This window comes from Erpetoichthys calabaricus, chromosome 4, assembly GCF_900747795.2.
Source record: "Erpetoichthys calabaricus chromosome 4, fErpCal1.3, whole genome shotgun sequence".
NCBI classification, from domain to species: domain Eukaryota; kingdom Metazoa; phylum Chordata; class Cladistia; order Polypteriformes; family Polypteridae; genus Erpetoichthys; species Erpetoichthys calabaricus.
Window position 1 is genome coordinate 289,801,626 of NC_041397.2, and position 23,234 is coordinate 289,824,859.

The following is a 23,234-nucleotide window of genomic DNA, read 5'->3' on the forward strand; positions in this document are numbered from 1 at the left end:
TTCTGTAGACCTCTGCGATCAAACTGTGCTGAGCCACAGATCATTTCAAGGGGATGAAAGCATTTCTAAAACTTTGAGTGTTCCCAGGAGAACAGTGGTCTCAGGAATTGTGAAATGGAAGAAGTTTGCAACAAAAGGACTTTTTTCTCCAAGGGGAAGGGAGCGGCCAGTCAAAATGAGTAGCCAATCATGAAGGGCCTTGGTCAGTGAGGTCACCAAGAACTCATTGGTCTCTATAACAGAGCTTCAGAAGTTCTCTGCTAAGATGGGAGAACCTGTCAGGAAGGATGACCATCTCAGCAGCACTCCATTAACCAGGCGCTTATGTTAGAGTGACTGGATAGAAGACACTCTTCTGTTAAAGGCATATGGAAGCCCACAAAATTGTAATCTTTGGGCAGAACTCCGGGCCCTATGGAAAAGAGCAGGCACTGTTTATCACCTGACTAATACCATCTTTATGGTGCAGTGTGGTGGTGGTGGCAGCATCATGCTATGGGGTGCTTCTCTGCATCAGGGACAGGGACACTGGTCAGAATTGAGAAATGGATGGATGCATCAAAATACAGAGAAGACCTTGAAGAAAACCTGCTCCAAAGTGCATGCAACCTCGACTCGGGCTACAGTTCTTTCTTCAGTGACCAGAAGCATACAGCCAAGACAAAGCTGGAGTGGATTCAGGATGAGTCTCTAAGAGTTCTGGAGTTCTAATGGAGCATGAAAGGAAAAATGGGATAAATGTCTCAAATCCAGGTGTGGAAAGCTTCTAGGGATTTACCCAAGAACTTGCTGTCAAAGAAGCTTCTCCAAAGTATTAAATTTTGGTTCTGAATAGTTATGCGAATGAGAGATTTCAGTTTGGGATTTTAATAAATTAACAAAACTTTCTGAAAACATGTTTTCACTTTGTCATTATGGATTATTGAGTTTAGATGGTTGGATAAGAATGGCACACATATCTATTTAAAATGAAATCTAAAACACAATTAAACGAACATTAACTTAAAGAGTCTGAAGTCCCTGATTGACCTGGAGGCCCCAAAACTGATTTCCTTGGTATCTCCTGATCCACCCTTCTAGTGACCCCGGGTTTTCCTGTAATCCAGTGCTCTAAAAATGTTCAAGGTAAACCCCCAGATCACCCACCGATTCCAGTGGGCATCAGAGGTCCTTTGTATCAAACTGGGCCACCTACTGGACCAGATAAACGTATTTTTTAACTGGTACTCTGTAGGAGACATAATCCCCACTGTTGGTGGCAGCTCAGTTCCTCTGACATGGTCCCAGGAGTTGATATGTCAGTGGTCTCTCTTTTAGAGCATTTGAAGATCCATTCAGCCACTTGAAGCTCCAGTCCTGACTGGGGCCCCTTTAGATGGCACCCAGCAGAATTTACTTCCACACAAAAGGTATGCCATTCTGACAAAAGTGGTATCTAAGCTATTTGTCGGTTTAGCAGCACAGCCACTTTTAAATAAAAAGGATTGTTCTTTACTGTTCCTACAAGAAAAAACATATATACCCCAAAATGTCCCAATTCACCTGCAGTCCCACCGCTCAATCTAACCCAGGCGATTGAGGTACAGTCTCAGTGACATGGCCATCAGAAATGTCAAAAACTGCAGAGCTCAAGCCACACACCATCACTGTGCCCAGCATGAAAATGTAGGTCAAGCCTTAATAACAAAGACATTTTGAGAAGTGGATCTATTAGGTGTTTGCATGCTGATTTAACCGACCGAGTGTTTCAAATCTCTGCCCAGGGCTGAAGCTATCCATTCTGATTACAGTCAACCGTGGGACCTCTGAACACTAGTAAAATGCCAAATCGCTCGCAGCTGCCTCATCTATAATGCATGAGCCGCTTTTCCTTCACAGTCTTGAGAATCTGTAACAAGACTGACCTGTGACCTTTCTCCACCGTTAGGTTCGAATAATTCATAAGGCAATGAGTGTGACGGAAGGTAAGGCTGAGGTCACGAAGCTCTGTACGGATCACTAAGTAATACTCTCTTCATAAGCAGGTGTGGCAGCGAAACGCCCCGAAACCCAGAGAGGAGTTACGTATGTATCTGTAGAACAAGCATTCATCTCTCAGGGGGGCCGGTTTCTGTATTTCATGTAATCCGGAGCGAGGCTGTGTGTTGTAAGGGAACATCCCGACAAGCCTCACGCTTATTTATTTTTCAGATCTTCTTTGCTTTACACGCTACTCAGATCCTCCCTTTGAAATGCACTTTAATTTTCCCCGAAGATTTGCAAGAAAATCTTTATCTTAACGTCAGAGAAGCAAGGAGATGGTTATCACCTCCACATATCTTGGCTATCATCAAAGCGTCTCACTGATGCATTCACTTTCTCAGACATCTGCCTACAGCCCACTTTTTACTGGTGCACAGCGGAGTCCTCACCCAAGGGTGGTACAGCACAGTATTATGACACCTGCTCAGCCCAGGGTCATAGGGGACTATGGTGGATGGCGAAGTCAGTACAGAATTTGACTGGCACACAGCTCCCTTCTGTTCAAGGCATAAATAACTCAATGCTGCCTTAGAAGAGAAAATTGCCTTTTAACTGACATCCGCCGCCCTGCACTGTCACTTTTCTCCTCCCATTGTAGGGTTAGTTCCTCAGGTCACAAAGCTATTCAACAGCCACGTATACTGACAAACGTACTGTACTAGCAAAATACCCGCGCTTCGCAGCGGCGAAGTACTGCTTTAAAATTTTAAATAATAAACTGAGGGAAAATATACCAATAATTATTTGTTAAGGATCTCTTTGTATACCATGTTGTCAGTTCGCCCCTCCGGTTGTAATATGACCAAGCTGTGCGCTGAGCTTACTCTTGAGCATGCAACGTATAGTTGGCCATGTGAAAAGCAAATCAAGAATGACAAGACCGCGTCAGCTGCGGAGTTCAGCTCGGAGCGAAATGAAGTGAATGAAATGAGGTAAACGGGAGGGGAGATGATCACATGACTCCCCCACCCCCCTTAACTCTCTATCCCTCCACAAACACACAAAGACAGTCTCTCGGATCCCAACTCTCCTTTCGCACACTGCATCTACTAAACACTAAGAAACACTAAGTAGAAACACTAAAGGAAAAAATACTATTCAGTAAGTAGCGCGTCTACTAAACAGTAAATCAGTAAAGGAGAAAGGACTAAACACTAAGGTAAAAGAACAGCAAGACCGCGCCAGCTGCAGAGCTCAGCGGAGCTCAGCTCGGAGCAAAATGAAGTGAATGAAATGAGGTGAATGGAAGGGGAGATGATCACGTGACTCCAACACCCGCCTTAACTCTCCATCCCTCCACAAACACACAAACACAGTCTCTCGGATCCCAACTCTCCTTTATATATATAGATGAGTGCTTCACTGTAAGTCGCCTAATGCTTCATTTATTGACATAGTCTGTAACATACTACAGTCATCAGACGTGCAAATAAGAATTTTACTAAGGATGCTGTTTTGTCTTGGTAGAGTATTATATTACTCTGCTTTTCCCTTTTGTATTATTAATATGTAGCCTTTGTCAGAATGCCTCAAATCTCACAGACTTACCACTGTTTATAAGGTATTATAGTATATAATTTCTCCCCACCTTCCCTCCTACATCTATAACCTCAGGCAATTAGGTGTAGTAAAAGACAAGCAGGAGTTAAGTTACAATTTAAACAATGTATTATTGATAATATTCATAAATAATAACAATATGCAAAGTACATTTGAATATTGGCAACTATACAACCTGATAAATGCTGATGTGTAGTTTCAGGCGGCACTCAGACTAGTTAAGGCATCATTTGTGGTCAGCTTTCTTTAGCACAGGCCGCATGCCTGTCTCAATATGGCTGCCGAGCTGTGCTCTTCATTGTGTTGCCCTTTTCAGTTCGTGGTGTGAGATGGTCATTCAGCAGTTTGGTAAGAGAGAGAGAGTGAGGGAGTGAGCAAATTTATAGGTTTTCTGTCCAACCCCCAGAGCCAATAGGCGTCATATTACTTAAAGGCTTCTGATACAAGCCAGTTCCAAACAGCCATACTTCAGACCAATGGGGTGATAGAACACCTTCACACCTGCCACACCTCAAAACAATATGTTAAGGTAAAGCTTGGCAGTTAGGGAGCCTGACTTTCCTATGGGGGTTGAGAGACTTCAGAGAAACATTAGCCAAACTTGTTTCAGGCACTTCCCCGAACTCTGTCGTAAAATTCACATTCCTGACATACAAAATATTTATCAACTTACAGTATATGCAAAATCTCACATCACAACAGATGCCTATGACTTAATTTCCATGTACTTGTTTAGCAGACACTTATATCCAAAGTGACTTACAAAAGATGTCAACATCATCAAGTAAACATCAGTCTAGGTGCTGTGCTTCCCAAATTCAGTCCTAGGGACCCACTGTGGCTGCAGGTTTTTGTTCCAACCAGAATCCTAATCAGTGACAAGAACTGATAACAATGATCTCATTTTATTAGCTGGTATTTTATCTCTCTTATTCTACATTCAGAAAAGCACAGCAGCATGACTTTTACATTTCTAAGACATTTAGAAATATTTCTGCTTTTGCTATAGGTTGAAATGCTAAACTCTCTTTTGTTAATTTCATTTCATTTTGCCCTTTTTCTCTTTCTTCATCCTGTAAAGCACTTTGAGCTAAATCATTTGTAGGAAAATGTGCTATAGAAATAAATGTTGTTGTATCAAACTGAGCCACCTACTGGACCAGATGAACGTATTTTTTAACTGGTACTCTGTAGGATAGATAGATAGATAGATAGATAGATAGATAGATAGATAGATAGATAGATAGATAGATAGATAGATAGATAGATAGATAGATAGATAGATAGATAGATAGATAGATAGATAGATAGATAGATAGATAGATAGATAGATAGATAGATAGATAGATAGATAGATAGATAGATAGATAGATAGATAGATAGATAGATAGATACTTTATTAATCCCAATGGGAAATTCACAAAGGAGACATAGTCCCTGCTGTTGGTGGCAGCTCAACTCCTCTGACATGGTCCCAGCTGTTGTCAATGTCAGTGGTCTCTCTTTTACAGCATTTGAAGATCCATTCAGCCACTTAAAGCTCCAGTCCTGACTGGGGCCCCTTTAGATGGCACCCAGCAGAATTTACTTCCACACAAAAGGTATGCCATTCTGACAAAAGTGGTATCAAAACTGTTTGTCGGTTTAGCAGCACACCCACTTTTAAATAAAAAGGATTGTTCTTTACTATTTTGACAAGAACAAACATATATACCCCAAAATGTCCCTTCTTCTGTAAGTTGCCTGAGGCTTCATTTATTGACATAGTCTGTAACATACTATAGTCATCAGACATGCAAAAGAGAATTTAATTTTACTAAGGATGCCTATCACTGCATTTCCATGTACTGTACTTATTTAGCAAACACTTTTATCCAAAGCTACTTACAATAGATGTCAACATCATCAAGTAACCGTCAGTCTAGGGCTGTGCTTCCCAACCTCAGTCCTGGGGACCCACTGTGGCTGCAGGTTTTTGTTCCAACCAGATTCATAATCAGTGACAATGCCTGATAGCACTGAGCTCATTTAATTCACTGGTATTTTTTTTCTCTTAATCGACATTCAGAAAAGCAGAGCAGCATGATTTTTACATTTATAAGACATTTAGAAATATTTCTGCTTTTGCTTTAGATTTAAATGCTAAACTGTCTTTTGTTGATTTCACTATACTTTGCCCTTTCTCTGTGCAGTTTTCCCTCTTCATTGTACCTTAATAATGACAATTTAAAACGAGCAGATAGAGCCGGCCCTAAACAATTTCGGGCCCAAAACAAACTGATACCGAGGGCCCCGTAAGCGCCTTTTTAGTAGCGAAGAATTCATCTTTCGTTGCTTTTTCTTTACGTTTTTGAGCACCTGATTTATATTTCTTTGGCGGTGGAACTGAAGACATGTGGAATACAATAATTTCAAACTATGGAAATTTGGCAAGGCCTAACTACTATCTACAAGACGTTCTTTCTAACAAAATGGAAATATATTGATATGAAGGAAAGTGATGGCTTTACGAAGAGAAGGGCCCCTTTTATGCTCTGTCGAGAATGCAGTGCAGCGGAGCAGCCCTGACTGAAAGCGTAAGTCGCCGCCTACTGAGGACAGAGGCACAGATGAGCCGTGGAGGTGGCAACAGGCGCGCGGGCCTGAGTGAAGCGTAATGAAGATTGGAGTGCCGAGTGCAGATGTCCACGTGGAGTAATTAAGTGATGGAATATGCCGTGAATTATATATATAAAAAAATTAGTAATAGAGGTTAGAGTGAAGGAGTCTGTTGCTCCATTGGGCCCACCGCAGCAGTGTCGCATCACAGGAAAAAAAAAACTTTGGGGGCAGTGGGCCCCCTCCAGCTGTGGGCCCAAAGAGGTCGCTTTGTTCGCTTCGCCCTAAGGCCGGCTCTGGAGCAGAACAGACACCCAGGCAAACAACACAGAATCGTGAAAGGCTGCAACTACTTTAGCGTCAAACCCACTAATTAGAAAATCATCCATCCATTATCCAACCTGCTATATCCTAACTACAGGGTCATGGGGGTCTGCTGGAGCCAATCCCAGCCAACACAGGGAGCAAGGCAGGAACCAATCCCGGGCAGGACGCCAACCCACTGCAGTAGAAAATAATCAATTAATTAAACAATTAGAACACCCGGAGAAGCAGAATGAAAATCAAGATAAAAATATTGTTAAAAAGAAAAAAATAAATACATTATTCCCATATAACTGCTTGGTAAATTTTAATATATATTTGTTTTTTTACCAAGAACTTGGGAAATAACAGTTGACTTAATTAGCCCAGGACTCCAATTAAAACAGAAACCGGTTGGAACAAAAACCTGCAGCCAGAGGGGGTCCTCAGGACTGAGATTGGGAAGCACTGGTCTAGGGGACTGTTTAGGAGCAAGTGTGACAGGACAAGGATGCAAAATTGATCATCACAGTGAAGATCTCACAGCAAAATACAAGAAAGTTACGCTTCTTTAGTTACAAGAACCTTACAGACGAATCTAACTAGTTAGACAGAAATTCACCAAACAAGCAAGTCTTAAAATGCTTCTTCAACACATTCAGGAAAATGAAAAATGAGTGTAAGATTATGAGAGACGATGCAGAAATACACATAGAAAGATCAGAAAAAAGAAATTCAGTCCTAACAGCCCCGCATATCACAGTGAACACTGGAGGAACTGCAGCTCTACACTGTAAAAACGCCAGTAAACTTAACAGTAAAAACACTGTAAATGGTGAAAATCAAATACCTTTTCTGGAAAAAAGGCAAGTTACCTTATGTTCTATCTGCATATCTTAAACAATACATTTCATGATTTTTTATAGCCTAAAAAATCTATATTTTTTATTATTAAACAATTTTATTTAACTTGACTCCTCTGTCTGTTTGTTTGTCTGGGTCAAATCTTGCAACTGATTTTAAACCCACTTTCGGTAAAGCGAATTTCTTCATATTTTGCATACGTGTTCACTATCGATGACAATGCAATAATCCATCAAAACCGATGTAATTACATAACAAATTTCGCCGTAATCAATGGTTATGCAATTCCAATTAGCGCACACACAACAATGATGGAGAGAGAATATGGTGTGACAGAGCAGCATACAAGTGAGAGACACATTGGATCGCCCCCACTTGTCTCTTCCAGTGACTAGAGTCAGTAAATATGCGTGCCGACTTTACTTGTTTACTCTTGCGAAGGAGTAGCTTTGATGATCACGGTCAGGAAGTATTGGCGTAAGCTTGCCGTTCTGCTGTTGATATTTTTTTTTTCACAGCGACTGACCGCTAATCCCATAAGAGCCTGAACAGAAAAACAGAGACCAAAATATAATTCTTTTTAGTATTCAAATAATTCTGCAAAGAAGATATATTATGTGATACTTTTAAAGAAGCTTCCCGTTTGTTGTGATGTGAAATTTTGCATACAAGTTGATAAATATTTTGTATGTCTTTATTTGTAACCTAGACAAAGCAATGTAATATTAGTGTTACATTATTGATAGTAACAGCAATGGTTTGATGGTTAAAGAACCCCTTCTCCCCTTTTAGGAATGAGTCTCTTTGTAATTTTACGACAGGGTTGAGGGAAGTGCCTCAAACAAGTCTGACCAATATTTCTCTGCTAAAGTCTCTCAGTCAACCCCCACAGGAAAGCCAGGCTGCCTAACTGGCAAGCTTCACGGGGGTATGTGTGAAGGTGTTCTCTACCCCATTGGTGTGAAGTATGGCTGTTTGGAATTGGCTTGTATCAGAAGCCTTTAAGTACTATGACGCCCTATTGGCTGTAGGGTGTGGACAGAAAACCCATACATTTGCTTGCTTTACCCCTCTCTCTTTCTCTTACCAAATTGATGAAGGAGCATCTCACACACCATGAACTGAAAAGGACAACACAATGAAGAGCACAGCTCGGCAGCCATATTGAGACAGTGAGACTGTGCTGAAGAAAGCTGACCACCAATGATGCCTTAACTAGAGACATTTTAAATAACTACAAGTCTGTGTGCCGCCTGAAACTACACATCAATATTTATCAGGTTGTATGGTTGCCAATATTCAAATGTATTTTGCATATTGTTATTATTTATGAATATTATTTTAATTGTAACTTAACTCCTGCTTGTCTTTTACTACACCTAATTGCCTGAGGTTATAGATGTAGAAGGGAAGGTGGGGAGAAGTTATATACTATAATACCTTATAAACAGTGCTAGGTCTTTGAGATTTGAGGCATTCTGACAAAGGCTACTTATTAATAATACAAAAGGGCAAAGCAGAGTTACTCTACCAAGACAAAATACCATCCATTTTCCAACCCGCTGAATCCGAACACAGGGTCACGGGGGTCTGCTGGAGCCAATCCCAGCCAACACAGGGCACAAGGCAGGGAACCAATCCCGGGCAGGGTGCCAACCCACCGCAGGACACACACACACACACACACCAAGCACACACTACCGTTCATGAAAAACAATTAAAGAAAAATCATTTGCAAAACACTCAAAAACTAAAAAGTAAAAAATAAAATATGTAATAATTTTTTTTTGAGTAAAACGATTTTATTTACTTTAGTTATAAATGGACTAAAAAGCAAAAAATAATTTTTTCTTTTACCACTATTTTTGTAGTTATATGTAATTCATTCAATCTATCAATTGAATGGCTACTTTCTTCTTAAAATATAAAACAACAACAACATTATAATTTCCCACTATGCTAAACTGGTTTCAAAAATTGTGTGGCGCTGAGCCGTGAATTACAATAGTACTGAATGGGAAAAGGTCATGAGAGATTTACAGAATCTCATGTGATGCATCATCATGGGCAAGAGGAAACCTCCACTCGGGATGAAGATTCTCCAAGGGGAAGCAACGGATGACGATTGATGATGATTCTCCAAAGAGGACCGACCCCCTAGATGACAATTGTGGGGACAGTGGGATGATGGTCAGCAGTGATTCTACTAGGTGGTCAATGGATGATAATTGGCACTGATTCTCCAAGGGGGACCACCCCCCTGCCTAGATGACAATCAGTGGTGATTCTTCAAGAGGGATGGATCCTAATTTTCTGCAGCGATTGTGATTTGTGAAGATTAAAAAATAAAACAAATTGAGTCTCAAGAAAAATGTCTGAGAGCCACTGGGTTAATGTAACAAGCCCATTTTACAAGGTGAACGTCTAGCTTTTACAAGCTTTGGACTAAACTGGAAACAAAAGCCTTGAATCACAACAGAATGATTTAGCCATCTCTTATCCATAGCTGTGTATCTCTGCAAGAGCCTGCTGACTGTGATTTCATTTTAAAACTGTTAAAGTGAAATGCTTCTAAAACTAAGCAGCTTCAGAAAACCTCTAAACAAGCAGATAGTGGCATACCTCTTTCACGTTCGCCACTTGTACATCTCATCTATCTATGGTGATGTAAACTATATGGCCAAATGCATGTGGACACCTCTCCAAATCACTGAGTTGAGTTCAGTTCATTGTTAACAAGTTGCATTAAATCAAGTACATAGCCATGAGACCTCCATTGACAAACACTGGCAGTAGAACAGGCCGTACTGAAGAGCTCGGTCACTCTAGTGTGACACTGTCATTCAATGCCATATCTACCACTGGTAGTGCATGAAATTCCTGCTTTACCAGGTCTGCTCTGCCATGATTGTGAAGTTTTATGAAGAATTATGCATCAGCAGCTTCATGAAATTGGTTTCCATGGCTGAGTAGCTGCACACTAGCCTGAGTGGTGTAAAGCACAGCACCACTGGACTCTGGAGTAGCTTTGGAAATGTGTTCACTGGAGTGATGAATCAGACTTTACTATCTGGCAATCTGATGGATGAATCTGGGTTTGGCAGATGCCAGGAAAACATCTGGACTGCATAGTGCCTTCTGGTTCCATTGAAGGTACTAATAATGCTACAGCATACAAAGTCATTTTAGAGAATTGTGCACTTCCAAGTTTGTGACAACACTTTGAAGAAAACCCTTTTCTGTTTCAGCATGTGCACAAAGTCAGGTCCATAAAGACATGGAGGAACTCAAGTGGTCAGCACAGAGCCCTGACCTCAACCCCACTGAACAGCTTTGGGATGAATTGGACAGCTGATTGTGAGCCTGGTCTTCTTGTCCGTCGTCAGAACCTAATGTCACAAATGCTCTTTTAGTTGAATGGGCACATATTTCAAGAGTCGCACCCCAAAATCTTGTAGAGAGCCTTCCCAGAAGAGTGGAGTCTGGTAGAGCTGCAAAGGGGGAGCCAACTCCATATTAATGCTCATGGTCCTGGAATGGGCTGTCCAACAGGCTCATACAGTGTACAAGCAATTATCATATTTCTGTATTTGTAGTATTTATCAATAAAATCACATTACTCTGTGTCCTTAAACGTGTCTGCACCTATTAGTTTGAAATAAGTCTTAGGGAAAATGTCTAATTAATTATTGGCATTGTCAAAAGCTAAACTGATTGAACAACATCAGGGGTGATGCGATTAGGTAAGTTTGTGTCACTAGAATTCCTACACAGATTCATTTATCCTTTCATTTTTTTATTTTTCAGTTTAAGTTAGAAATAAACTTCTAGTGGTGCTACTAAGGAATGAAACTTCAACTCCCAGCAGTCCCTGCAGTGGCTCTGCTTGGGGGCATGCTGAGGGTGCAGGGGCTGCTGGGGACAAGGAGGTGGTGCAAGATTTAAAAGGAGGCCAGTTTAACAGGGTGGGAAGTCTTTTGAGTTTCGTGTCTGGAGTTGCCTATTTGTTTGCCTTCCCGTTTTGCTACCTGTGGGTTCCTGGCTTGTCTCCTGTTTTGGGTGTATGGACTGTCTGGTGTCTTCCTGCTGCATGAGGACTGTCTGAGGATTTGTTGTTGTCTTGCGAAGAAAGGAGTGCTCCTGATCCCATTCACACGCCATCATCTAATCAGGGAATACCGGTGGGACTGACCTTTACATTCATATACAGCGTGCTGATCTCTGGACTATCTACCTCCATCAATTCATTCCATTAGTTGCCGTTTTCATGGACTTCATCGGGTGTGGTTTTTGTTAATGGTTTGTTATTGTTGAATTCATGTTTATTGTATATCGCCATAAGGGGAATAGGGGTAGGATCGTTGTAGTTTGCATATATTTCATTTATTATTGTTTAATAAATTCTTTCATTTCTGTTTTATTATCGATTGCTTTTTTGTCTCTGTGAGGGAGTGCGTGTGAGTCTGGCCAAGACTGAGTGTGTTCCTGGGATCCCCATCTAAAAAATAAATAATTCACCGTTCTATCGGCGGTGTGAATCTTAGCTGGCTTTTAGTCCACTACAAACTGCGAAAGGCTGGTGTTAGCTAATCAATGACCATAAAAAAACTAAAATCATTAAAATCTCCTTAAAATACATCTTTTATACACATAAAACATACACAAAATGCATTCATAATACATATGTCAGAAAAGAATAGAAAAATCTCCTTATAATTACAGGCCATAATTCTAATTAAGAAAAATGTTCAGAAGATGTCTGTCAAGAAGATACAAGGCTAACAAGGGTTAAGAAGTAAAATCGACCAATGTGGCCCATAAACTAACACGCCTCTTGTTTACTGGTCAGTGCAGGCACTTTCTTCTGTCTCTGTTCCTTTTCTAATTTTTCTAAGCTGCCATACTAAAGTCTGCACACTCAGACAGGGAGTGTCCATTTTAATTAAAGGATGACATGAAGAGCGCTCAACTCATTAAAGCAGCTCCCCTTTTCATTTCTGCCGAAGACGAGCCTCCCTCGTCTTCCACTTCAAGTTCAGCAGGACAACATATACGTTGCTATTCGCACAGGGTGACGCCTCAGACTCCTTCTTCTCGGTTTATTACTCGACTGTGTTTAACTTAAAATCAAATATTTCAGTCTTAAGTCTCATAAAGTCTGCTTGTAGAACGGCATATTAATTTCCTTAAATAATGTGGTGAGAAGTTAAGCAAAATGACCCCTTTTATTAGCTAACTAGAGAGATTACAATATGCAAGCTTTCGAGGCAACTCAGGCCCCTTACATCTTGCCTGAGTTGTCTCATTCTTATGTAACGATATGGTTCAAACGCGAAAGAATTAATGAATGTTGACATACTCGGTGCATTCAATGAGCAGTAAAAGGCATGTGCGAAAGCAAAGTTAAAAGCAACTCATTTTCAGAAATTATAATAATATTTTCATAAGGTTCATTTTTGTGACTAATTTGTAGACTGTACAAAGTGATGTAAATGTCCATCCATCCATCCATCCTCTTCCGCTTATCCGAGGTCAGGTCGTGGGGGCAGCAGCTTGAGCAGAGATGCCCAGACTTCCCTCTCCCCGGCCACTTCTTCTAGCTCTTCCAGGAGAATCCCAAGGCGTTCCCAGGCCAGTCGAGAGACAGAGTCCCTCCAGCGTGTCCTGGGTCTTCCCCGGGGCCTCCTTCCGGTTAGACGTGCCCGGAACACCTCACCAGGGAGGCGTCCAGGAGGCATCCTGATCAGATGCCCGAGCCACCTCATCTGACTCCTCTCGATGCTGAGGAGCAGCGGCTCTACTCTGAGCCCCTCCCGGATGACTGAGCTTCTCACCCTATCTTTAAGGGAAAGCCCAGACACCCTGCGGAGGAAACTCATTTCAAGCCGCTTGTATTCGCGATCTCGTTCTTTCAGTCACTACCCAAAGCTCATGACCACAGGTGAGGGTAGGAACATAGATCGACTGGTAAATTGAGAGCTTTGCCTTACGGCTCAGCTCCTTTTTCAGCACGACAGACCGATGCAGAGCCTGCATCACTGCGGACACCTCACCGATCTCCCTGTCGATCTCATGCTCCATTCTTCACTCACTTGTGAACAAGACCCCGCGATACTTGAACTCCTCCACTTGAGGCAGGATCTCGCTACCAACCCTGAGAGGGCACTCCACCCTTTTCCGGCTGAGGACCATGGTCTCAGATTTGGAGGTGCTGATTCCCATCCCAGCCGCTTCACACTCAGCTGCGAACCGATCCAGAGAGAGCTGAAGATCACGGCCTGATGAAGCAAACAGGACAACATCATCTGCAAAAAGCAGTGACCCAATCCTGAGCCCACCAAACCGGACCCCCTCAATGCCCTGGCTGCGCCTAAAAATTCTGTCCATAAAAGTTATGAACAGAATCGGTGACAAAGGGCCGATGTAATGTAAATGATGTAAACGTATTCATTTAATATTATGTTTATATATTCTATTTAAAACAATTCCAATAATGAATTGCACAAAACAAACAATTAAAACATCTATATATATAAAATCCCTGTGTGCGTCCAGGTGTCCGTGTGTGGGTGTCTTCTGGTGAAGTGTGCATGTGCGGGGCACGGTGCGATGCGCGATATTACTGTCAGAGAAAGTTAGAGGCATTTTACGGACATACAAGTCAGTATTACTGCGAGAAGAAATTAAAGGTACACAATACAGTGACGCATATTACAGCCACATACAAGCCAGTATTACTGTCAGAGGAGATTAAAGGCATATTACCGACGCGCACGCCTGTATTACCGCCAGAGAAAATTAAAGGTATATTATGGACGTACAAGCCAGCGGACGTACAAGACGGTATCCTTCAATAACGGCGCGCACAAAAAGGCGAGCCTCAAAAGGGCGACCTCAATTGGGTGCAGCGAATAAAGGCGCACGTAAATTAAGATCTGCACCTTTGTTGCTCTTCACATATTCCAGAGCCATTTGAACTAAATTATCTACGAACGAGCCCATGAAGAATGGTCAGCTCAGCAAGTAAACATCAACAAAAGAAAGGCTGAAAGAAAGAAAAATACGACCAACAAAAAGAATGAGGTCAAAGTCCCTTGCCATTTAATATAAACTGTTCCTACTAATGTTTATGCACTACTGTTCTAGCGCCCGTTATTGTAATGGGCTAAATGACTAGTTCTAATATAAATGTGTTATATTTGTATAATGAATAAGAGGATGACCAGTGACCGAGTTCTTGTTTGCTAATAATGATTTTGTTCTAACTAGAAAGAATCATAAGTGAAGTGAGTGGGAATCATGAATCAGGACTTGCATGTGCACTTTAAACATCTACCCACTAAATGAGAGACACGGATCACATCAAACACACACTTTAAACATCTAAAAAAATGCTGACAGTGTCCCGCATGCGCTTTAACACTCCTGTTAAGCTCCACTGTTTCGTTTAGTTCATGCTCGTGAATTGATTCTCATGACTCACTGATTTCTTTCAAAAAAGAATGAATCGTTCACAAATGGCCCATCACTACAGGGTATTATTTATCATATAAGTGTCACTGGGTTAACTTTTTTTTCTTGCTAGGCATCCATCCATCCATCCATCCATCCATCTTGTAACCCACTTCTCCACATCTGGATCTCAATCCTACATTCATTTTGAATCCATTTAAGTTCATGGGGTATGTGAGCTCCCAAAAGATGATGCCCTTGAGTCATCAATGATTCACTGTTATTATTATTGTTAACTAGCCGTCCCCCGCGGCTTCGCCCGCATAGTAGTGAAACAGGACAGTGAAGACGGCCCCGCTTGGCTCCCCACTCCTGACGTCACGCTTCCCCCTCCCCTCGGCCCACAGCCTCTGTCTCGGATTAGCGCAAATATATCGCTTCTGCAAGTTTATTATGATTCTTAGCGCACTGAGAGAAGTCGCAAAATCAACTGGAATGTTCAAACAAATTATAAAAAAAAATCTCTGTTAAGTAGCTCTGTCGTTCGCTAGTTAAGCGGAGGTAAGGTACACGCCCTGTGGCTGGTGAGTGAGTGAGGAGGGCCCTGCCCTCCTCCCATCGGCCTGCTACGTCTCTATACTATAGCGAGGTGAGAGAAGTTGCAAAATCAACCGGAATGTTCAAGCAAATTATAGAAAAAAAACCTAATCTAAATCCGATAAATAGTTCTCTCCTTAAAAGTGTACAGACATAGAGGCAGACGTTGGATTTTATAAATATAGAGATTATATGTGTCGTTCCAACTGGGTAAATAGGAAAGGTGACCCCAAAGTCCAGTAATTTATTTCCTAATCTGCTCATTGACTTCAGCCTAGGTGAGCTCACAGAAGATGGTGCCAATTTTTCATTATGAATAATTATTTAAGTGCTTCTTCTGCTCCAAGAAGATGATCCCACAATCTGTCCTCCACCCATTTTCTAATCCACTTATCCATTTCATGTCAGGTGATGATGCCTTGCTGCACCAAGATGCCACCTCTCAATTCACTTCAAGACATCTTTTTTGGTTTCTTAACTTTATGGAGGGATCAAAACAGAGAAAACAAAAAAAACAGATACTGGAAATGTATTGTATATTGAAAATGTGTATGGCGTGCAGCCATCACTTCTATCTGAACGATTCCATTTAAAATGCAGGGGGTTCAAGTAAGGTACTTAGTCATTCCAGACGGGTCCATGCTTCTCTTCTCCCAGAGGTGGTCATAACATATATACGTGCCTCTGTGACTTGTAATACAGCAATTTTCAAAGCACTCAATCAACGACGCAGCGACTCGCTTAATAAGCTGTCTGCACGACATCCTCTAAGGGAGCTGTTCAAAGTGCTGCTAATTCAGCATTAGGCTGGCCTCTCCAGGAGACAAATATGTCATTAAATACAAATGACACCTTTTTAATACTGTAAAGGGAGAAAAAGAGACATTCAAAGTTATTTGATAATGAGAGTGGGTCTGCTGTCCAATATAAAAACCAGGCTTAGGTCAACTGACTTTAGTCCATGATCTACTCTGTTCAGTTCAGGGTCGTGAGTTTTGGGGCTTACCTCAGCAATACAGGGCACAAGGAAGGAATGAGCCTCTGAATGGGCCTTGTCACACACAGGGTGCCTTCAAAGCTCTGACACGGTAAGCGATACCAGCGTGGGAAGACACATGACGCTATCACTAACAGGCTTGACTTTCCAATGAGCAGCAGTCAGTGGACACCTGACCACACCCTGCAATCCTCTCAAGCCCCGCTCCTTCCAGACTTAGTGCTATATCAAAAGCCACCCAACAGAAGTCAGGGTTTCTCATTTGGATGAGAGCTAACAGCTCTTGTTAATGGCAGTGGCTGACCATTTATTTTACGTATATTTATTTTTTTAACTTAAATGAGGAGTAACGAGGTTGGTTCCCCAGAATTTTAAAACCTGCGTTCATCCTTCCATCCACAGTGTTGATCCACTGAAGGCCACACTCACATATGCACTTCCATTGGCCACATTAATGTTAACTAGAGCAGTGTTTCTCTACCACTGGGTCAGGACCCACTTTTGGGTTGCAAGTTGCTATTGTTTATAATGGAAGTGGGTCGCGAGAGTTCACCACTCTGACGATGATGTTCAAATCACCTTAGGGGGCTCACAAAGACTCTAACATAGGAATTAGTGGGTCGTGACACCAAAAAGTTTGAGAAACACTGAACTAGAGAAATTAATATAATACATAGAGTATCTTTGTGATTTCCCCTCCAAGTGACTGTGACCTTGGCATAGTGGGGGGACTTGTTTGACCCTCAATGACCTATAGGGAGGGTGTACACTTTTAGCTCAAGCTAAAGCTAAGCTTGAGATTTTAGCTAAGCTCAAGATTTCACAAATTCAGTTATAAATGTACACTTCAACATGAACATCGTCTGTGGCATTGTGAGCATGACGACTGTGATCATGTGACACCTCCACAGACATCATATAAATAAGAGAAAAACCCAAGAGGCGAGCAAAATCAAATCAAAATAAAAAATAAATCACAGAAATAGAATCTTTGAGTGAAAAAAAATATTAAATACACAAAAAGAGTTAATATAATATTGAAAATTGATGTTTAAGATTCCCGCTTGACCTGACATCTCCACCTCTAAATGCCTCCAGCATTCTAAGCAGCTGGTGTGGCAGCCTGCTCATTTGGTCGGATCCTGCCAATCCTTTTGGAATAGCTGAAATATCCTGCCCAACAGAAATGCACTATATCATATACGGAGATGAACACGAGTCACCTTCACAAGTTCAGTCATTAGCTGTTTGACCTTCTTCTAAAGATCAGGTACAACTAACCCTAACCCACAACATATTCTCCGTACCCTACTGATAAGAGAAACTGACCTGGGAAGGTGCGCTAGAAGAAAGATGAGGAGTGTCCCCAATTCTGGCTGCTGCCCGGGGGTCGCTGGAGCTGATGAGGACCGGGGCACTAATCTCCATGGAGTGCCGGTTGTTCATGGCCTGAGCCGTCCTGTGAGTCATGCTGAGTGCTGTGAACGAATGGCGCTTCTTGGTGTTCTTCTTGCAGTCAATGTGACGGTGGATGGCACTCACGACACCAGTCCCATTCAAGGTGGCACTTGAGGTGGAGGAGGAGCCAGCGGGGGCTGAAGAATCTGGGCCACATGGGGGACAAGGTTTATCGAGCTCCATCAGCTGTTTTGCTGTCTCATTGAGCTGCAAAGACAAAAGGAAGTAGGTGAGGAAAATGGACATTAAATGTGGCGTCATGTTCTGTAAAACCTAGTGCTGTAACAGCCTGTCAGGGTCAAGTAAGGGTGATTTTTGTCAAACAAAATCAAAAAAGGTCACCAAACCAAAACACAAGGAAATCTGTAATGTTGGACAACCAGGAAGTGCACAATACTGACCTTATACTGGCACTGCAGTGATCTCATATGTTTCCCACTTTTGGCTTTTAACGAATAGAAACTATTTAGCTATGCCATCAAAATGGCATGATCAAAGGGAAACAAAATGGTTCTAAGAACAAAAAATGAAATGTTACAAAGGCATTCGTTGAACTTCAAAACCCTGAGCAACACAAACCACTTTTCTTTAGAACACAATGGGAAACCAGGAAATATTTAAAAAGGCAGCTAATCAGAAGAGCAAGACAGAATGTGCAAATTCTACATGGACAACAACCCAGCATTTTAACTGCTCTAAAGCAGCAGTGCTATCCACTGTGGCACCCCAACTTTTTTACTATAATACAATTGTTATGAACTAGAGGGTCCCTAACCACATACTTACTGGTGGGGTGAAAACTGTCAAAACCCAGCTAGTTAAAAAAAGGGTAAATGTTGAATCTCTATAAATAAAAAAAATATGCTGTGAGGCACAAAATAAGTTCTGGGGAGAACAAAAAGCCAAATTTGTCTGAAACAACAGAGGCAATCCAAGGCAACCAAATTCCAAAAACACAAATTGAAAGAGTAGTCGAAGCACAAAGCACAGAGGTCAAAAATTCCAGCGATCACAAGAGCATTAAACACCAGAGAACTCACCACCCACCTCGCGCATTCAATGAACCGCAGGGAACTGAGGGGTTTTCTTCAGCCTTGATTGAGCTGAGGGCCGTCACTTGACGGTGATGGGCAGGTGGCCCCGCCTCTTTTAAGACCACCCACAAAACACCAGGAACACAGATACTCGGACATATAGACACTAAAAAAATCAGCAAAGTTAATAAAACAAAATAAAAATAAATAAAAATTTTGGACCCCTGGTGGGTAGGAACCCTGCCTGAAACATGACTATAATATAATATAATATAATATAATATAATATAATATAATATAATATAATATAATATATTGGGCGGCACGATGGTGCAGTGGGTAGCGCTGCTGCCTCGCAGTTGGGAGACCTGGGGACCTGGGTTCACTTCCCGGGTCCTCCCTGCGTGGAGTTTGCATGTTCTCCCCGTGTCTGCGTGGGTTTCCTCCGGGTGCTCCGGTTTCCTCCCACAGTCCAAAGACATGCTGGTTAGGTGAATTGGTGATTCTAAATTGGCCCTAGTGTGTGCTTGGTGTGTGGGTGGGTGTGTTTGTGTGTGTCCTGCGGTGGGTTGGCACCCTGCCTGGGATTGGTTCCTGCCTTGTGCCCTGTGTTGGCTGGGATTGGCTCCAGCAGACCCCCGTGACCCTGTGTTCAGATTCAGCGGTTTGGAAAATGGATGGATGGATAATATAATATAATATCTGCGGTGGGTTGGTGCCCTGCCTGAGATTTGTTCCTGCTTTGCACCCTGTGTTGGCTGAGATTGGCTCCAGCAGACCCCTGTGACTCTGTGTTAGGATATAGCGGGTTGGAAAATGACTGACTGATAATATAATATAATATAATATAATATAATATAATATAATATAATATAATATAATATAATATAATATAATATAATATACTGTAATATGACCCCCGTGACCCTGTAGTCAGGATATAGCGGGTTGGATAATGGATGGATGAATGGACTATTACTAATATACAGTATATATATGTATATTTGTATTTATATACTGTATCGTCACACACACGTGTGCATGGGAGGCAGTCAATGGGCTTAACTAAAGGTATAACGTTGGGTCAGGGGTTGACAAAGTGTACTAATGTCTTTTCTCCCTCCTCTGCAGATCACCCAAGGAAAGACCAGCTAAACCTCAACCAAGTTCCACTTCTATCTCCAGACCATGCCCTCCTACCAATCTCACTTCCTCCTGTGTCCCATTGCACTGTGCCCTGTCTTCTCGCCACCTACAAAGCCAGCTACTTGCCTTTCCCCAGAAGTCCTATTTTGACTCAGTCCTTTGAAACTATCTGCCTAAGATTGCATTTTTTGCTTATTAATATGACAATAATTCTTAATAATAATTCTTTGCATTTATATAGCACTTTTCTCACTACTCAAAGCGCTCAGCAATTGCAGGTTAAGGGCCTTGCTGAAGGGCCCAACAGAGCAGAGTCTCCTTTGGCATTTACGGGATTCGAACCGGCAACCTTCCGATTGTCAGTGCAGATCCCTAGCCTCAGAGCCACCACTCCGCCTTATATATATATGGGGTGGAACCCTAAAACTTTCCCTGTTTTTGTGTTTCCTTTCACAATATAATAATAATAATAATAATAATAATAATAATAATAATAATAATAATAATAATAATAATAATAATAATAATAATAAGGTGAGCCAGCCTGGGCAGTGCGGCTCGGAGTGCACTACAGGATGGCTCATATCCCGGGACAGCCGGTCACGGCCGTAGTGCAACACATTGAAATTCATAACTTATGTCATGGAGAAAATCTTATACTTGGATTTAGCATTGGCGGTGGAATTGATAAAGACCCAGGACAGAATCCATATTCTGAAGATAAAACTGACAAGGGCATTTATGTTACCAGAGTGACAGAAGGGGGACCTGCTGAGGTTGCAGGGCTCCTAGTGGGAGACAAAATAATGCAGGTAAATGGGTGGGATATGACGATGGTAACCCACAACCACAAAGAAAAACAAAGACGGCTACCCTGCAAGATGTAGTCCGTCAATCCATGCTACAGTAAAAGATAAAAATCAAGTGTTTTGAGGGAAAAAGGGAACAATTTCTAGTCAATGGTGGTGTATGGTGAAGAAGTACAAAGGGATAAGTGCTAAGTAAAAGTTAAATCCATCCATCCATTCATTTTCCAACCCGCTGAATCCGAACACAGGGTCACGGGGGTCTGCTGGAGCCAATCCCAGCCAACACAGGGCACAAGGCAGGAAACAAACCTGGGCAGGGTGCCAACCCACCGCAGGTAAAAGTTAAATGAATATGGCAAATCTGCATTACCAAACAAAAGAGCCACATTTGAAAAATTTTATTTGGCAGATCTGTCCGTCTAGTTGTAAATTACTGGTTTAACAGACCCTGGTGAAGTGTAAGCCAGTCACCTTGAAATACTTCCACTAACTTTTCAACCCTTTTCTAAGCCTTCTGCATTAAATTAAACCGTGACATTCCTAAGCAGACCTTTTCCACAATGCTTTGCACTAACAACTCCCCTCACCACCCTCTTGGCTACGACAATTTTTTCCATAAAAAATCAGTATTGTGTAATAAGTATTATGTGCCTTAACTTGATGGCAGCAAACCAAGTCAATATTTGATCAAAAAAAATTCCCCTATTTGGGTAAAGTGCAAATAAAAGCAGCATTTGGGCATTAAATACTTAGCCTTCCATTTTTTATGTTAGTACACCTGGGCACTCAAGTCTTTGGATACAAAATATCCGGGTACTGGGCATCCCATCTGTAATCTACATGAAGTCCAATTTTTGCCTTTGAACTTTATTTACCAACAAGAATGTGGAACCAAGCATTCTTTAAATATTTATCAATGTGGGAACAGATCAATCGGGCACCTGTTTTGCCGTCAGAAAGAGTTTCTGGGTCACACTTGAGATTTGCACATCTACTGTGAAAGTCACAGTGACATTATGTTATTATAGAACACTTGGCACATACCCTGAGTAAAGGCAACTGTAACTGTGCATTGTTAATGTATACTTAAAAAAAAAAAAGAGTTGCATAGAAATTACGATGGAGGTACACAGTAATCATGGAGGCCAAAACTAAAGTGCGACTGAGTCAGTGTGGCTAAAAGACAAGCACTTGTTAGTCGCTCTGGAACGGCCTCCATGTTTTTAACAAAGTAGCCATGTCTCTCTGCTGCCACACATGTCAGGAACCTTACTTGTGTTTGTACCTCTTTAAACACTGGCACCCACATAAGACATTGCAGTTTAAAAGGATGATTCGCTGCACGGTTAACAAAAATATTTTAAAGAAATTAGACCTTTCAGAAATGTTGATCTTTGAAAGAAGTGTGTGGAGGAGGTAACACCATTGTAACTGTCTCTTTACATGCAAGCTTGATATCAAAGTAGGATGAAAAGCATGTAACGTGCACCAGGCTCGCATCAGCAATCGGCCCAGATTGATTATAATCCTCTGTACATGTAAAACAATCCTGGCACTAGCTGGATCCCATCCATTTTGTTGGATCATTGTGACAAATCTTAAGAATGTGCCTGTTTTGTTCACGACGGCTTTAAAAATCTGCCTGCGTTTTGTTTCCTGATCATCTGATCAATCTGTTTGGTCTGTCAAAGGCCCTCTGAATCTCAGGTCATTTTATAGTTGTGTGAAGTGATAACAGTGGATATCGAATCCCATACTCTTAGAAGAAATATCATTCTAAAGTGATTAACTGCGATTCATTCTACCAGTACAAACAATGTGCCTGACCTGCTGCCATTTTTCTTTTCTTTTGAGTTAAAAATGGACTTGATTATCATGTTTTCATAAAAAAAAAAAAAAAAACAACCCAAGAAGACCAAATGCCTAATGCTATAATGTTTAGGTAATCACAATATTATCGGATATAAGAGCGCTTTATTTCTAATTTTGCTAGCCATTTCATCCTTGTGTGTTTTTGTGATATAGTTTCAAACTGGAATCATTATTTAAAATGCTAAAAGTTGTTTGGGGGTTAGGATTTCTTATATTTTGCTGAAATTGTGTATTTTAAATCCCCTGCCATATAGTAAGCAATTACATAACAGCAGAGCTTTTTCTGTATCTGATATTTTTTTTATATATACAGTATATACAATGAATCAATGATCTGAATTTGAATGTGAATTTCCCCTTGGGATTAATAAAGTATCTATCTATCTATCTATCTATCTATCTATCTATCTATCTATCTATCTATCTATCTATCTATCTATCTATCTATCTATCTATCTATCTATCTATCTATCTATCTATCTATCTATCTATCTATCTAAACTGGAAGATGTTTGGCCACAA

At 41.3% G+C, this 23,234-nt stretch overlaps 1 protein-coding gene across 1 annotated transcript in view; it reads right to left on the reverse strand.

Moving 5' to 3' along the window:
- LOC114651262 (E3 ubiquitin-protein ligase SH3RF3-like) overlaps positions 1-23,234 on the reverse strand; it is a 498,214-nt gene that overhangs the window by 47,132 nt on the left and 427,848 nt on the right. The window contains exon 5 of the mRNA XM_051926673.1: positions 17,723-18,058. Within this exon, the coding sequence (XP_051782633.1) occupies positions 17,723-18,058 (336 nt within the window). The remainder of the gene's footprint in view (positions 1-17,722; positions 18,059-23,234) is intronic.